The sequence below is a fragment of the Myodes glareolus genome, chromosome 3 (genome assembly GCF_982192425.1).
Source record: "Myodes glareolus chromosome 3, mMyoGla1.1, whole genome shotgun sequence".
NCBI classification, from domain to species: Eukaryota; Metazoa; Chordata; class Mammalia; order Rodentia; family Cricetidae; genus Myodes; species Myodes glareolus.
In genome coordinates, this window is record NC_142028.1 from 65,462,601 (window position 1) to 65,479,182 (window position 16,582).

The window sequence follows — 16,582 nt, forward strand, 5'->3', positions numbered from 1 at the left end:
GCTGGAGGAGGGAGGTGCAGCCCTCTATACAGGCAGGAGGGGATGTGCTGGGGTCGGGGTCTCTAGAGAGCAGCTGTCCTGAATGTAGACAAGAGGCCTACCCACGTCAGAAACAGCGCCTCCCCCTCGCAGGAGATGTGTTTCTGCGCGCTCAGGTCACAGGCCTGCACCCGCAGAGGCTGGGGGAGGAGAGGGTGCCTTGCAGAGATGGGTACTGGGAAGAACGAGGTACATCCATGGAGGTGGGATTAATTCTTAGAAGGGGTGAGGGATGACATCCTGAGTAGTAGGCTGGAGAGGGGGCGTGCTCTCTGAGGCGGAGGTAGGCAGGGGGCGTGTCTGGCCCCTGGAAGACCTCGAGACTGGGGAATGGGCGCTTCAGCCTCTCCAAAGAGCCCCCAGCTCAACTGGCTCCGGAGCTGAGGCGCGGGGACAGCGAGGGTGCCTATCGGATCCCGCCCTCGGAGCGACAGGCGGCCCCGCGCCCAGGTAGGGGCGGGGAGGAAGCGGGTGGCACTGCCCTGGATTGTTCCCGGTTTAGGAGAACGGTCCCTGGGCTCTGATCTGCTTCTTTCTTTGGTCTCCCCGAGTCGACTTGCAGAACTAGGGGGTCCCGATCTTCTTCCCACAGCGGGGTGCTTCCGAGAGAGGGGACCCGGGGCAGTGGGGGCGTCCCGTTCCCTCTCCCGGGCGGGGGCGGGGGCGGAGCCTAACTGCCGGTGGGGACCCCCCCAGGGGAGGGGCTCCCGGGCCAACGCTGCGGGGCGTCTCCCTCGCAGTCCCTCCCGCCCCTCCGGCCGCCTCTGCCGCCGCGCGCCGCAGCAGCGCCGCCTTCCCTGCGCAGTCGGTGTCTCGGCGTCGCTGGGTGAGTGGGGGCCGCTCCGGCCGGGGCCGGGGATGCGGGGAGGGCAGCCCCGGAGTCAGGATCCCACGTCCAGGGCTCCCCAGCCTGCTCCTCCTCGTTCCTCGTGGGATTCCTCCCACCCGTGGCGCTGCCAGCCCGGGGTTGCCCCGGAGGATCGTGCGACGCTCTCCAGGGTCCTGACCGCCGAGTGGCCGGCTCCCGGGAGTCGCGCGCAGTCCGTCCCGGGCACCCCCTCCAGGAGGGACCTCGCGCCGAGTGCGGGAAGGATGGAGGCGGGGGCTCAGGGCCGGAGCCGGGGGAGGTTTAGAGGGGATGCTAGGGCGGGTTTCTAGGATCGAGCTGTGAGGTTCCTCCTATTTTGGGCACCGGGGGTCTTTTCGGAGAAAACAGAGCCTTCTTCCAGCTTGGAGAGGCAATGCCGAGGGTGGCCAAGAGGAAGGGGCACCTGGAGGAGTGCTCCTGCCCGGCGCTTCGCTCTGCCCCCGCCCCGCTGACCCAGTTCCTTGGACCTTGAGGAGGGGAGTAAGGGATATGCTCCCCTGCTCAGCCCTGCGCATTTCCTCAGTCCCTTCCCACACACTTGTTCTCTGGCTCCTCAGCCTGGGGCAGAAGAGGCTGATCTGGGAAGGGGGGGCACCAACTTACAGGAACATGCATGACACACTGCTGAGGACAGACACAGGTCCCCTCACGATCCCTGATACATTCTTCTCCTTGTGACAGGTGCAAAATCCCTCAACATGCATATAGAATTCACATACAGACATGCATAGAAACGCACAGGGTTTCTGCGGTGCAGAACCCAAGACCCACATCATGTGTGAACAAACGCATTCAACATGCACCCATACTCATGTGCACGGAGCTTCATGTACCTCCATGCACAAGGAACCCTCGTCACCCTGTGTCACTGGTATCTCCAACCTCAGGAGTCAATTGCACACGCCCCTACATCTGTGCCTAGGACTGCCCGGCTACTTCCCCTCCATTGATTGTCCTCAGCCTCACACTGTAATCCCTGCCCCGAGAGAACCTTTTGAAACCAGATAAAAGGTGAGTGTTGAGAGAGGTTTGGGTGGGCTGGGTAGGGCTCCCTGAGAAAAAGAGTCCTCAGCAGGTCTGGGAAGGGCTGTAGCTCCCTCTCCTGGGATCTGGCAGCACCCCAGGTATAGAAAGATAATGAGAAGGGTACCTGAAGGTCCCACGTGCAGCTGGCCATGTGAGAGGTGTCAGCATGCGAGTTGGCGTGTGATGGCATGTGTGAGACATGTGGGGTCGTGGGCTGGTGTGTCTTGATGCGCAGTGTATGGGAGTCGTGCGTGGTGTCATGTGTCAGTGCGTGTGAGTTGTGGGGCAGTGGGATTGTTGTGTGTGGTGGCATGGTGACCCATGTGTGGCATAGGATGGTAGGTGAGTGGCACAGAACCTCGCGAGGGCATTTAGTGACCTGTGTGGTGCTATGTGTGCTGGGGACGTGCACTTGCATATCATGCCTGAGTTTGGCGGAGTCTGGGGACATGTAAATCATTTTAGCTTACTTAACATGTATGTAGCACTACTCAGCCATGGTTCTAAGTGCTCACAAGTATTAACTAATTTAATCCCTTCAATAACCCAATGAAGTAAGTACTATCATTAAGCCCACTTTACAGTTGAGACAGAGAGTTTAAAGAAATCGCCCAAGGCACGCAGCTGGTAAGAGGGAGAGGTAGGATTTGAACTCATGTGATCTGGCTCTGGGGTCCAGATTCAGGCCTCTTGTTGAGCACTTCTTCAGGAAGAGAAGCTGGCAGTGTCTGTGCTGCAGGACCTGTGCGGGGCTCAGCAGGTATCTGGGAAGCTATGAGAGGGCAGCAGGTACCAAAGAAGGCTTAGAAGCTGCTCTGAACCTTCTAGGAAACTCTGGGGGTCAGCTACACCCTCTACTGGCCTTGTGACCTGAAGCACATCATCTCATTTTCTGAGCGTCCTTGCTCATATGGAAAGTGGATTTAATCCCCAGATTTCCCCTCGGGAGGCCGAAAATGTGTACTTGTGAATAGGATTAGCGCGGACAGCCAGAAAGGGTGTCAGTGAGCGTGAGCTAGCCCCTTCCTCTTCTTCCCTGTCTGCTCTCCAGAGGAGCATGCCGCAGAGCAGGGTACAGGCTGTGCCATCTAGGATCCACCTCTCTCTTCCTGGGTCAGTGAGAGTTTGGGGTGTCTTGTGTCTGAGGGCCCTTCTGGAGTGATATCAAGTGACCAAAAAGACAAAACCATTGCTCTCTGCCCCTTCACCTCCTTTGGGGGGACCCAGGTGGGACTTGGCTCGTCTGCCATGGGCAAGCAGAACAGCAAGCTGCGGCCTGAGATGCTGCAGGATCTGCGTGAGAACACGGAGTTCTCGGAGCTGGAGCTGCAGGAGTGGTACAAGGGCTTCCTCAAGGACTGCCCCACCGGCATCCTCAACGTGGATGAGTTCAAGAAGATCTACGCCAACTTCTTCCCCTATGGCGACGCCTCCAAGTTCGCCGAGCACGTCTTCCGCACCTTCGACACCAACAGCGACGGCACCATCGACTTCCGGGAGTTCATCATCGCTCTGAGCGTGACCTCGCGTGGCCGCCTGGAGCAGAAGCTCATGTGGGCCTTCAGCATGTACGACCTGGACGGCAACGGCTACATCAGCCGGGAGGAGATGCTGGAGATTGTGCAGGTGGGCCGCCATAGCTCAGCCGGGAGCTCCGAACACCCTTCTTAACCTCTCAACCCACCTAGTCCTCCAGCAGTGGCTGGGGCACATCCCGTTCACAAAATTCTTTAGAAGGAAATGATTTTCCATTTAAAGAAAAGCTGAGAGCTAAAACTATTATGGAGTTAGAGGCAGGAGAGTCAGGAGTTCAAAGCCAGCCTTGGCTACCAAATGAGTTTGAGGCCAGCCTGAACAATATGAAACTCTCTCCTCACCTACCAACCCCACAACAATAAAGAAAGAAAAGCTGAAGATGTTCCCATGTATTCTTTTCCCACACTCACCTGCTAGAGTTTCCTGGCATTGCTTTATCTCTGCCTGGGCGCCTTGCTTCCAGGTTGCTCCCGGCACTGACCCTTTACCCCTCAAGTCCAGAATGTCTTTCCTAGGAAAAAGACATTCTCTTATATAACCCATAGCATGATTATCCAAGTAAAGATGTTTAACACAGAAGCGATGCTGTTCTAATAGACAGATCGTATGCTGTTGTCCTCTCTCTTCAGAATGTTCTCCGTAGCTTTTTTTCCCCCCTTCTGGTCCTGATCTAGGATCCTACATTGAATTTTGTTGTCCTGTTTTGCTAGTCAGGTCTCACTATGTAGCTCTGGCTGGCCTGGCTTTATAGTCTAGGATGGTCTCGAATTCACAGAGATCTGCCTGCCTCTGCATCCCGACTGCTGGGATTAGTGTGTCACTATGACCGTCTTGGTTATTCTGATTTAATTTGGAATAGTTCCCCCTCTTGCTTTGTCTTTCCCATATTGCTATTTCTGACTTAGACCAGTTGTATTTGGTTTGGTTTGGTTGGAGATAGGTCTCTCTATGTAGCTCAGACTGAATTTGAACTCATGATCCTCCCACCGTAGCCCTTGAACTGTTGGGTTACAGGTGTGTGTCTCCATTCCCAGTATTGCCATTCATTCATTCATTCATTCATTCATTCATTCATTCATCTGTTTGCAGTGCTCAGATCAAACGCAGTTCTTGTGCCTGGTAGGGAGTGTTCTACCACCGAGCCTCTTCCTCAGCCCACGAGTACTGTTTTATTGATCCTCATTACTGAGGAGGAAGCATGCTTTGGAAGAAGGCACTTGTTGGAGACCTCACAGTCTGTGAGTAGGCCACCTGGCTGTAATGTTCACATGCCATCTGCATACCCAGCCGTCTCCTAGCTAATTGACAGAGGCATCACCAGACCCGGTACTGCAAGAGGTACTTAGACCCTGAGTTGAGTGCATCCTTAGAGCAGCCCCATGAGTCTCCGGCGGGCAGAGTGACTTGCTTGGTGTCCAGAAGTGGGCCTGAGCCCAGGCTGGCCCATCACTCCAGGATGCTGCCCAGGAGACGAGGCTTCCAATTCCGGACGAACTTTAGCTCTTAGGTTGCTCATCTATAAAACTGGAGCAGGGACAGTGATGCTGATTGCAGGATGCGATTTAGAGACTTGTCATGCATGCCTTTCCTTAGTACAAATTTAAGTATGAAACACATTAGACTTATTTCAAAAAACCAACCACTGCCTCTCAGCCTTGAAGGTGGAGAGTGCTACGGTTCTATTTTATCCACCCGGCTCCTTGCCTAATTTAAACATTTGTTTTTAGACAGGGTCTCTCTCTATATATGTAGCCCTGGCTGTCCTCTAAAAAATTTTTATTATATTTATTTATTTGTGTGTACGTATGGAATGCTCATGCCGTAGCACACATGAGGAGGTCAGAGGAAAACTTTGGGAATCAATCCTCTCCTTCCACCATGTAGATCACAGGGATCGAACTTAGGCTGTCAGGTTTGGCAGAAACATTTTTACCTGTTGAGCCATAGCAGAAAGCCATATACCTGTGGCTCTTGCCCACTGTTCCTCTGAACCTTTACAGCATTTTTTTTTTTTTTGCCAGCAATGTGTGATGATGTATGTGAGGGTATCAAGCCCCTACTTTCAAAAGAGGTCAAGGGGAATGGTAGCTCCATCTAGGGCTTTGTAGATCCTTAGTACTCAGCAAATGTTAGTGACTGTCGGGCGTTCTTCCTCCGCACATCTGCACTGGCGGAGATGTCCTTGGAAGCGTCCCCAAGCCGTGTCTTGAGAAGTGCTGCCATGCAGCTTTGCACGAGGCCCCCTTCTGATATCTGCTTCAACTCACCCAGCCCGCGGGCTCCCCTCTAGCTTGGGCAGCATGGCTGCCTTGGGAAGCAATGTGTTCCCTGTGCCAGTAGCTTGTTGCCTCAGCATTTGTCCCAGCAACCTGTGAACCACAAACTCCTATTTGGAGGCAGGATGATGGGGAGCTCTGGAGGTCCCTGCTGGAAGGGTCAAGGTCGTGGTGGAGGATCTTAGGGATCTGCTGGATACCCACGAATTCAGAGAGATGCTCATATTTTCCCACGTGCACACTGGTAAATCTAGGTTTGGATGAATTAGCCCATTCCACAAGGACCCTTGCACCACCTTCTTCTTCTTCTTCTTCTTCTTCTTCTTCTTCTTCTTCTTCTTCTTCTTCTTCTTCTTCTTCTTCTTCTTCTTCTTCTTCTTCTTCTTCTTCTTCCTCTTCCTCTTCCTCTTCCTCTTCTTCTTCTTCTTCTTCTTCTTCCTTCTTCTTCTTCTTCCCAGCTTTTGCCCTCTAGACCCCGACTTCCATTATGCTAGTTCAGAGGCTCCAGACAGCTGGTGCAGACAGAGTACTGTGCACTCCAGGGCCTGATTAATGACAAGTAGGCTCCAGTGAAACCCGGAGCGAGCAATCCAGACTTAATCTAATTAATCTAATCTAATTAATTAATTAGAAGGATTGTCACAAGGAGAAGGGCCACTCTCTAAGTCACTGCTCAGTCCACCTCTCATCCCAGCCCTACACTGGCTGGTGGCGCAGAGGGAGGAAAGAGGTAGTGTGCTTCTTGGGGCTCCCCCTCTGATAGGAAAGATGAAGGCACAGGCCACACTGGTGAGGTCAGGGAGAGGGATGGATATAACGTCTGGAAGACCATGGGATGGAAACAGCAGAGAACGCAGTGGGTGAATAATGACCATATATGCTGCTGGGTAGTAATCGCTCGCTCCAGCCAGGCTCTGCTCTGTTCTTCTACCCCATTTACTCCTCTAGAGCAGTGGTTCTCAACCTGTGGGTCGGGACCCCTGGGGGGGGGGTCGAGTGAGCCTTTCATAGGTCTTTCATCCAAGACCATCAGAAAACACAGAGATTTACATTTCAATTCAAAACAGCAGTAAAATTATAGTTATGAAGTAGCAACAAAAATGCTTTTAGGGTTGAGGGTCACCACAACATGAGGGTCACAGCATTAGGAAGGTTGGCAACCACTGTGCTAAACAATTCTGATGCGATAGACACAGTGCTCCATTTTACAGATGGAACCTGAGGCTCACAGAGGCTAAATTCTTACCCAAGGGTACACAAAGGTGCAGAATGCACCAGGATGTCCCTCCAGAGCTCCTGCGGGCCATCACTCCAAACTGTCCAAGCATCCGTCCAGCAGCTAAGAGGGAGTAAGCCCTGATCTGGTTGGTGCCTTCCATCAGTTCCCTTCCCAAACACTGGTGTCTTATCCAGGAAAAGGGAGATTTGATACCAGATTTTCCGAGCTGATGTACAGTTTGGAAATCCTACATGTATGCCAGGTACTGAGGCATTACACATTTAGTCCCAGCACTCAGAATGCAGAGATAGGGGGTCCCCGAGTTTGAGGCCAGCCTGGTCTACAGAGTGAGTTCTAGGACAGCCAGGGCTATGCAGAGAAATCCTGCCTCAAAAACCAAACCAAACCAACCAACCAACTAAAATCAGAACAAGAAAGAAAACCAAAACTAAATTCCTGCACATAGGACCTGGCGCACAATGCTTGCATGATAAAGGGTAAGCTCATATTATTTCAGGCAGCGCCTGCAAATGCTGGGGAATCTGAAAGGCCCCGTTGTAGCAGAATTACCCCTCCAGCGGGGCCTGGTGGTGGCGAGGCCAGCATTGGACAGCTTGTGAAGTATCTTGAATGCCAAAAACAAATGGTTTGGACTTGGTACAGAGCATGGTGGGAGGTGACAATGACCTTTAAACAGGGAGTTCCCTGCCATGTGCCAAGGCACTGTACTGGAATTTGGGAATCATAGAAGTAGCTAGAGTCGCTGTTCTTATCTGAACGGTGGCACAGTCCGCTAAGGAATTAGTTACTTCCTGAGATATGCCCTCAAAGGGAAAGCCCCAGGGGTCTGTGCAGCCGATGTACCCTGACCCCTGCGGGATCTCGGATGATCTTGCTTGGAAAGCATTGTAAACTGAACCCCAGGGAAGAGTGGGAGGCAGCATCCTTAAGAAACCAGTGCACCATGGGCCTAGAGGGAGGTCTGTGTGTGCTGGGAGCGAGGGGATGGCCTGCTGGTTTGGGAACATGGTAGTGGAGATTAGTATTTGGAAAGAGCGGTCAGAGGCAGTGTGTGGGACAAACTTGAAGGAGAGGCTAGAAAAGAGTAGTTCAGAGATAAAGCTGGACACGAAGGGGGTGGGGAGGGTTACGGCGTGGGGAAGAAGGGGAGCTTTCTTGGAGGAGTTGAAGGTTTGACGTGGCTAGTCCGATCTCTGAACTCCAGGGAGCAGAAACAGCCCATGGCACAGGTCTAGCACTACATGATCTGTACATTTAGCTCAAAAAACTCTCCTTCTTGGTGCCTCTGGAGCACCTACACGTGGCAGCTGCCGCCCTCAGCCCAGCAGAGCTCAGGCTGTCCCTGACCCCGTGGCAGGTGCTCATTTGCATTCGTTTGCATAATGTTCCCGCCCCTTCTGGGTCCCAGCTTGCCTTGGCGTTCTGCGCCCCCTGCCGGCCACAGACCGCAGCGCAGTCTAGTGCCATCTCCCTCAGCGCCCCCTGTTGGTCACTGAATGAGAGTGCTAACTCGGCCCTTATTCCCCCACCACCACTACCACCAAGCACCCTGCTGTTCTACGCCCTTTGCTATCTGCACTTCGATGTCCTCCAACATCTCTCTTGACTCTGTGCACTCCAGATTCTTGGTATCCACCTGGGGTTGCAGTTTGCAGTGCCTTTGTCTGTTATCTCTATCAGCATTTCCCATCTGGTTCTCCAAGGGACCTGGTCCAGGGCACTCTTAAGTTAACACCCGCTTCTTGAAAGCCTTTTCCTAATTTTCCTTCCATCCTCCATGGCCAGAGGAGCACGACCTTGCGATGTCTATAGAGAACGAGATCGGATGGGGCCTTAAGTGGTCTCCTCTCACTCCCGAACCCAACCCCACAGGCCATTTACAAGATGGTTTCGTCCGTGATGAAGATGCCCGAGGACGAATCGACCCCGGAAAAGAGGACTGAGAAAATCTTCCGCCAAATGGACACAAACAATGACGGTGAGTGTCAGGGGTGGGCGGCCTCCCTTCTTCCCTCTCCCGCACCGCCTGCCACCACCTGCCTGGCTTTGTGGCCGCCTTCTCCTCACTGACAGCCCTCCCTTGACCCCGCAGGCAAGCTGTCGCTGGAGGAGTTCATCCGTGGGGCCAAAAGCGACCCATCGATCGTGCGCCTGCTGCAGTGCGACCCCAGCAGCGCCTCCCAGTTCTGAGCTGGGGAGGAACCAGCTCGCCGCCTCCCTGCCTTCACCGGCCCTCTGCTTCCTCTCCCTCGTGTCTGTCCAAGCTGGGGGCCAGACTAGGGACCCCCTTCTGGGGTATGCACTGTGGGAGGCCTCTGGAGAAGCAAACCCTGCAAGGAAGGGGCTAAGCAAGACAGCCGTTAGGACCCACGGCCCATGAGGCAGAATCTTCCTTAGTGGGACTGAGATGACTCTGGTTTTTTTCTGTCCCTGTTCCGTATTCTTTATTCAGACGGTTGGATCACCTTCTACCAACCCACAGACCTGAGGCCCTTCTACAACACGGGGGTTGGGGGACATTCCCTTTGGGTGACCCTTAGCCTGGAGGGAGGTGGAGAGGTGCCCAGGTGAAGTCTTTTGGTTTGGTGGGGGAGATATAGCAGATTCTTGGGCTGTGGGGCTTTGAGGAAATTCCCTGATGTAATTCCCTGCAGAATACTTCCTGTCCTAGCTCTTGGTGGCTAGAGACCATGGTAAAAAAAGATCTCCCAGGGTTCCAACTGGGGGGGTCCCCAAACCCAGCCTGCCTCTTAGCATTTGGACGATCACAGATATAACCACTCTGTATTCTGTATTTCACCCTATTTCACTCACACGTGCGACCCCCCTCACACACACACACACACACACACACACGCACGCATGCACACACACACACACACACACACACGCACGCACGCACGCACGCTTGCTCGCGCACACAGACATGGGCAGAGTCCCTCCACAGCATTCTGTGTAGGAAAGACATGCAGGCCCCTGGCAAAGCCCCCATCTCCCTCTGCATGCAGCACATGGAGCATCTCTGTTCTTTTTAATAACTTCCAAATAAAGTCTTGTTTCAGTGCAGAGTGCCGGGTGGCCAGGGAGGGCATTCAAAGCCCTCTTCCAGGTCCCCAGGGGTCCATTGAGCCCTCTTGGGCCTGCTCTGGGAATCCTGGATTCATCTAGGCTTCTTCCATGGCTTCCTGGGCACTGGTCAGTGCAGGCTTGGTCATATGTCCAGACTTGGTCACGTGCCTCAGTAGTCATGGCCCCATTGAGGTGTCAGATGGTCAGCTGCACAGAGCTAGCGCAGCTCAGTAGGTCATGGCCATCCAGGGGCTCTGGGCTCGTTTGCATCTGCAGACACAAAAACCTGTTTGTTTTTCTGGGTATGGACTGGGGTCTCTATCTCCAGGATGCCCCCAAACTGGAGGCAGGGAGGACTAGAGGCTTCTGGGGTATGGAAGAGGACATCACTGCCACACACTCAAGACAGGCCAGACTCCCGAGTGTCTCCTGTTTGAACACCCAAAACTCATGCTTCCCCTCAAGATCGGGAGGGTCAGATATAGCTGTCTGACTTAGCTGGCAGCTCTGGCTTCCCTGGACTTTGGAGCCCTTTGGTGGCGGTTAGCAAACTTTTGCCCCAGTTATCTGAGGCCCTGTTCAGAGGTGGGTGGGGCTGACCAGCCAGGGATTCCAGCAGGGACTTCCCAGCACTATGGAGGGGACTCACCGTGTGGTGGCAGCTTTTCCCCCACCAAGGTCTCAGTTCCAGCAGTCGATGCACAAGCTGGGCACAGCGCAGGGCAGACACGCTCTCCGCCACACAGAGCATGAGAGAAATGGCCCAGAGGCACAGGCTAGAACTCTGCAGGGGACAGGGGCACAAGCATCTTCTTAGGGACAGGGGTGCAGGGATCCCAAGAGCCCTTCCCAGCCCCCTCCCAAGGCTGAGGCACTCACGTAAATTCGAGTAGGGTCAAAAGGACAGTCAGGTGCCAGCGTTGGGAGTTCAGGGCTCTCAAAAGTACAGGCTGCCAGTAGCGCCCGGCCCTGGGTGGCAAAAGTCACGGCGATGGAGGCCAGGAGCCCAAGGGCGCAGGTCAGAGAAAGGACAGCACAGGCCACATTCAAGCTAAACACAGCCCAGCGCTAGGTATGGAGAGTATTGGTCAGTGCTTGGCCGCAAGGGGGTTGCTGACCCAACCCACGGTCCCATCCGAGGAGGTGCCACATACCAAGGGGGTGCTGGGGAGGTAGCGGGACAGGACGACAGCTGTGATCCCGGCGATGATGACCTGTGGGAGAAGTCATATGGTCAGACACACACTGGATAAAGAGCCCTCCAACATCTTCCTTATTCCTGCCTTCCCCACTCCCACCCTGGGCTCGCTTCAGCCTCGTTAACTGTGACTTCAAAGGGGCTGTGCCCTGGTCATCTCTCACTGCCTACAGCCTCCCAGGGCTCCCCACTGCCTAAAGCGGCGACTCTCCAACAGGGCCCTATGTATCCTGTTTGCAGGCACATGCCAGGGGGTAGGCCATGGGATACACAGGACATTTCTCCTTGGGGTGGGAAAGACTTTAGAAGAAACACATTCCACTATCGAGGAACTAAACTCAAAATGAGATTAAAACAGGAATTAGTCACAGTGACACACGCCTGTATTCCCAGCGCTGAGGCAGATGGACACTGTGGCGCGCTTAAAGCCAGCCTGATTCACATAAAAAGTTCCAGTTTGGCCAGGACTATGCAGTGTGTACCGAGGGGGTCAGCGCCATATGAGGAAGCATGGGAGGTGGCCAACCCCAGGGTCACCATCTTAGTGTGAAGTCCATCCTAGACAGACAGTACATGTTGTGAACAGAATTCAGGCTCTCCAAGAGAGAGCCGAAGATGGAGCCCGGGAACAGAACGCTTGCCCAGCACGTGTGACTTCTGGGTTCAGTCCCTAGTTCCACAAAAGATAGAGAAACCCCTCGGAGGATCCGAGGTTACCCCAGATTCTTAATGACCTAATCCCTGTCCCTCTCTATCTGTCCTGGGCCACTGTCTTCTCTCATCCCACTGGATACGGGCACCCAATCACAGCTGTTTGCTGCTGCCCACGGAGCATCCCCTCCAAGAACACACTTCCTGCTCCTGCATCCTCATGCTCCTCGACACCCAGAGACAGGGCCTCCCATGTCCTGTTTAGCCGAGAGGCTGTTCCCCCCCCCCCCCAAGTCACTAGCTTCATTTAGCCTATCCAGCCTATCCAGCTTCTTAGGTTCACCCTCTGTAGTGGATGTGTATAGTAGCAGTCACAACAAAGTGACTCCGCTTCTCTGGGCTCAGTCCCTCTCTGCAGGATGACCTCACAGGAAGGCATCCCATCAGCAGGAAGTGGGGTGAGCCTCCCCCAGGTGTGGGCAGCTGAGAGTGGTGAGGATTCACTGGGGAAGGAAAGCAAAGGGAAGTGATCCAGCTCGGAGCCCCCTGGCCCTGGGCTGGCCACCATCTGTGTCGTCTTCAGATGATTGCTGAGCAAGACAGATATTGACTGGGACATAGTCCAACACTCTTCCTGCTGCTGGGGTGTCTACAGGTCAGAGCCTGGCTCACCACACCCAAAGGCCAGCAGGCTGTCTGAGCTCCATTTTATAGGCAGTGACCAGCACACACAGAGAGAAGTCCCTTAGCCAGGAGTCAGCAATCTCTGGAAGTTGAGCAGATTATCCCCCAATCTGCAGTTGCCTTAGCTGTCACACAGAGGAGAGCTTTATAAACCTAAGTCTACTAGGCTCCTTCCTTTAGTCGTTCATCAGACGGGCAGGTGTCCAGGTATCATATGGCTGGTTGCTGGTTATCAAGTAGGTTCATGTGGATCCGTTCTAGCGCTAAACTCACGTCTGTCTAATTGTTTAGTCCCGTGTCTCTAGAGCAGATCTCAGCCGTTCCCAGCTCTACACATTGACACCTGCCACAGGCTGAACACGGAATGCCACCCTGGCACGCTTCTCTGCCTGCTAGCCCCAGCATGCCACATACCTGGGTTGATAATTACAGTCCATTGGGAACGCCTACTCATCCATTAATACCCAGCTCAGAGGTTTCCACTTCCCTGAAACCCTTTTGGGCACTCCCCAGCTAAGCTGGGGAGTCTTCCTTCCCTCTGTGCTGCCACACCATGACTTTGTCACAGCAGTTCACACTAGCCGTGTGCCAGGCCCTCAGTTCAACACCTTCTGTGGACGACCTCAGACACCCACTAGGGGCCTCTGCAGTCTGGGTACACTCCTACCACCCCTATTTTACAGACGACAAAATTGAGGCAGAGAGTGCTTGAGGGCTTGCACAGTTGGTAGGTGGCTACTAGGGTTAGTGCTGGGGACTCTGGTTGAAACCCGGTCCCTCCCTCCTGCTGACCCCCAGTCAGGCCATACCAGGATGGCAGAGGTGACAGAGAGGATGTCCACCACGCAGTACTGTAGAACCACGGCGTCACTGGCGGCAGCCACGAAGCGCAGCATGGTGCCATGGAGCACGGCGGCTGCGATGAAGCTCACATGACCCAGTACGACCAGCACCAGGCCTGTCTTCATCAGCACCTTCCGGAACTCACCCACACTCAGGCCACCTGTGGGAGCACACGTCAGGCTCACAGAGGAGAAGACCCAGGCTTTGGGTCATCTCAGCTTCCCTTCTTCGTCTCTTGGACGTCCCTGGGCTCTCAGGTTGGAAAAACACACAGGTGACGCACAAAGCTGTCCTTGTTAGCTACTGAGTTATGACTTGCAGGGATCCAGCATGATCCTCCCGCTGAGCCATTCATTCATTTCCTCATTCATTCATTCATTCCTGAGGGCCTGCTTCGTGCCAGGCACTAGGGCACCTACAAGTTCCACAGGTACTGTCCAGGCTTCCAGGAGCCCACAGTGTACTGGGCAGGAGTCAGTCCAGGAGACGGGCCTGGCACACACAGTGCTCAACACACAGCTGCTAGACGAAACCTGGTGAGAGCTGTCAGTCTCCACTTCTCTCCTAGAGAGGAAAAGAGTCCTTGCCTTTCGGTGTGGACAGGGTCCATGGGTGGATGGGAGAGTCCCTAGGGACTCTTAGTGCAGGGGGTGTTAAATTGAGGCTGGCACCAGAAGGCAGACCGGCAACAGATACAAGTTCTGAGTGGTCAAGTCCTCTACAGTAAAGGCTGTTAGCCCTGCCTCAGGGACGTGGCTACCTGGACCCTCGGGTCCTCTCAGGTTAGCCAGCTCTGTGAAACTGGAGTGTGGGCAACCCTCCCAACTGAGCAGGTCCTTCCTCCTTTAGCTGCTCCCAAAGACTCTGAATTGAGATCCCTGCCAAACCTCAGTTTCCCCACATGTGGAAAAGGCTTGACCCGGTTCCCGTCTATATGTGAGCTCTGCTGCTGAGTGAAAGCGAGAAATGGGGGGTAGGGAGGGGAGAATCTTTAAGCTGGACATTCTCAGGGCAATTGATTGCAGGGGGCCAGGAGTGGTGGCTCATAATCCCTGTAGTCAGGAGACCGAGGCAGGAGGATTGCTGCCAGTTCAGGGCTAGCATAGGTTACAGAGTGAGACTCTCTCTCTCTCTCTCTCTCTCTCTCTCTCTCTCTCTCTCTCACACACACACACACACACACACACACACACACACACACACACGGGGGTGGGCAATTTTAGGGGGCAAGGAGGAGCCTGTCTAGACAATCACAGATTCACTGTGGACCTGGTATCCCATGCGTAAAACCGGAGTGGTGGGGGCTGGCCTGTCTGGTCCCTGAGCTCTCCCCTGAGCTTGCAGGCTCCAGGAATGGCCATAGCAGCAGAGGACAGACCATGGGTGGGAAAAGCATGAGGAACTGGAAAGGCCTTGTGAAGATGAACAGCTGGCCAAACAGGAAGAGGACTTGCAGCCCTGTTCCAGAGACCTGACGGGTCCCACCCCATCCTCCCACCCATCAGTCAGGGGCAACCCAGATACTCCTGGGCTTTGGCTGGGCTCAAAAACAGCAGCATCTCTGGACCAAGGCTTTGGTCAAACAGGAAGCAGGGTTGTGCCTCCGCGCGGGTCAGAAAACCCTAGGGCAGTTGTAGACTTTATTTCTCAGTTCCCATGCTGGAAGCATTGGGCAATATGGCTGGCACAGTTTGCTAAGCCTTCATTATCAGGAGCCAACTTCATCCTGGTCAAGAGGCAGGTACAACTGTCCCTATTTTACAAAGAAGAAACCGGCTGTGTATGCTGAAGAGTGGGAACTTAGACCCCAAACAGAGGGTTTGCCCGGGGAATGGGGGGTGGGGGAGGGTCTTCTCCGTTGGTGAGCCGGGTTGACTGGTCTTTCCCTTCAACCTGGCTGGGTGAGAGAAGGATATGGAAATGGGACCTCCATAAGGCTAAGGACCCAAATCCATGGACCCCGGATCCCTGTCTCTGCATCTCCAGCATCCTTCTCCCATCTGCGAGTCTTGGAGCCTAGTTTTGCCTCTTAGAAAGGAATATAGAACCAAGAGGTGGAGATGCTACCGGCCACATCAAAACGAGGCCTAATCAAGAGCTGGGCCTCAGTGGCACAAATCTAGTCTCAGCTACTTAGGTTGGGGCAGGAGGATCCAGAGTTCAAAGTGAGAGTGAGCTAAGAACTGATTTCCAGGCTAGTCCCTGAGTGACTTCGCTGTCTCGAAACTTTGGGGCTGGTGTCCATGGTAGAGCACTTGCCTAGCCCACACCGAAAAAAGAAAAATATAACCTAGCCGCTTGCCACCCCACCGCCATCTTACTTCTGGGGGAAACTGAGGCTGAGAGTAAAGTGACCTGCTGCAGGCAAGGACGTGATGGAGCAGGTGACCTGGCTTCGGGTTGGGTCCCCCCAGAAATGGGCCTCCCGTGAGCCCTCGCTCACCGATGCGCAGACACATGTCGCTCCCAGCCAGTGGCCCCAGCCGGCGTCAGCGGGGTCTCGCTCCCATCCTGCTCACCCGTGGCCTCCGCTCCTCTACCCGCCCGAGCAGGCGCCCGGCGGCCTCCTTTCCCTGCACCCCTTGGGCCGCCCAGTCCGGCGCCCCGCTCGCGCTGCCGAGGCCGGTCTGACCGGCTGGGCGACCCCGGGGCTGTGCGGCTGAGTCACAGCCCCGCCCCTACCGCGGAGCCAGGTGCCGGGCGCCAAGTCGCCCTCGTTTTCCCTCGCACGCCCATTCCGCCACTGGAAATCTCGACGCTCCAAGGGGTCGCCATTGCCCGGGCTTGCGGTGGTGATGTAAGTGTACCCGTAGAGATCACCTCGACCCGGGGGGCACCTGGGCGAAAAAATCTTCAGGATGAAAGCTGGGAGTGAGCAGGGGCAGCCGTGGGTGGTGAAAGCGCGGTCCGGAAGACCAGGGTCTTTTAATCTACTTCATATCAATCACTTTTTCTCCCTGGGCCTTCCTTTCGCTGACAAAGAAAGCCCTGGGTCTAAATCAGGTCTTCCATGTTGAGCAAGGGACTTTTCTTTTCTGTCTTGGTGGTTATGTGTGTTTGGCGTGGGGGAGAGGGGGCTTCGTTTTCTGCTTGGAAAACCAAGAATAATAATTTGCGGACCAATGAGATGATCCAGCCAGTAAAGTCCCTTG

At 54.5% G+C, this 16,582-nt stretch overlaps 2 protein-coding genes across 4 annotated transcripts; one reads left to right on the plus strand and one right to left on the minus strand.

Annotated features, from left to right (window-relative positions):
- The first annotated feature begins 270 nt into the window (after nucleotides 1–270).
- Hpca (hippocalcin) lies at nucleotides 271–10,051 on the plus strand. Of its 3 annotated transcripts, none has more exons than XM_048434328.3 (4): nucleotides 271–489; nucleotides 3,161–3,559; nucleotides 8,858–8,963; nucleotides 9,078–10,051. In XM_048434328.3, exons 2-4 carry the CDS (start codon nucleotides 3,182–3,184, stop codon nucleotides 9,173–9,175), a joined length of 582 nt encoding a protein of 193 aa, XP_048290285.1. In that variant the 5' UTR covers nucleotides 271–489; nucleotides 3,161–3,181; the 3' UTR covers nucleotides 9,176–10,051. The 3 variants fall into 3 exon arrangements, with proteins under 3 accessions (XP_048290285.1, XP_085542755.1, XP_048290286.1); XM_085686629.2 differs by lacking the exon at nucleotides 271–489 and adding an exon at nucleotides 788–865; XM_048434329.3 differs by lacking the exon at nucleotides 271–489 and adding an exon at nucleotides 1,794–1,918.
- On the minus strand, nucleotides 9,998–16,032 carry Tmem54 (transmembrane protein 54). The gene is made up of 6 exons (XM_048434327.3): nucleotides 15,874–16,032; nucleotides 13,397–13,590; nucleotides 11,209–11,268; nucleotides 10,934–11,122; nucleotides 10,704–10,838; nucleotides 9,998–10,324 (listed from the first exon to the last, which is right to left on the minus strand). Exons 1-6 carry the CDS (start codon nucleotides 15,887–15,889, stop codon nucleotides 10,250–10,252), a joined length of 669 nt encoding a protein of 222 aa, XP_048290284.1. The 5' UTR covers nucleotides 15,890–16,032; the 3' UTR covers nucleotides 9,998–10,249.
- Nucleotides 16,033–16,582: the final 550 nt, after the last annotated feature.

What these genes read in the sequence shown, in the direction of transcription:
- Hpca (XM_048434328.3), top strand. Translation starts at nt 3,182, where the DNA reads ATGGGCAAGCAGAACAGCAAGCTGCGGCCTGAGATGCTGCAGGATCTG. An exon ending in AGATGCTGGAGATTGTGCAG is followed by an intron (nt 3,560 to 8,857) that starts GTGGGCCGCCAT and finishes CCAACCCCACAG; the next exon opens with GCCATTTACAAGATGGTTTC. An exon ending in AATGGACACAAACAATGACG is followed by an intron (nt 8,964 to 9,077) that starts GTGAGTGTCAGG and finishes TTGACCCCGCAG; the next exon opens with GCAAGCTGTCGCTGGAGGAG.
- Tmem54 (XM_048434327.3), bottom strand. An exon ending in CTGTCACCTCTGCCATCCTG is followed by an intron (nt 11,269 to 13,396) that starts GTATGGCCTGAC and finishes CTTCTCCCACAG; the next exon opens with GTCATCATCGCCGGGATCAC. An exon ending in TTGACCCTACTCGAATTTAC is followed by an intron (nt 10,839 to 10,933) that starts GTGAGTGCCTCA and finishes TGTCCCCTGCAG; the next exon opens with AGTTCTAGCCTGTGCCTCTG.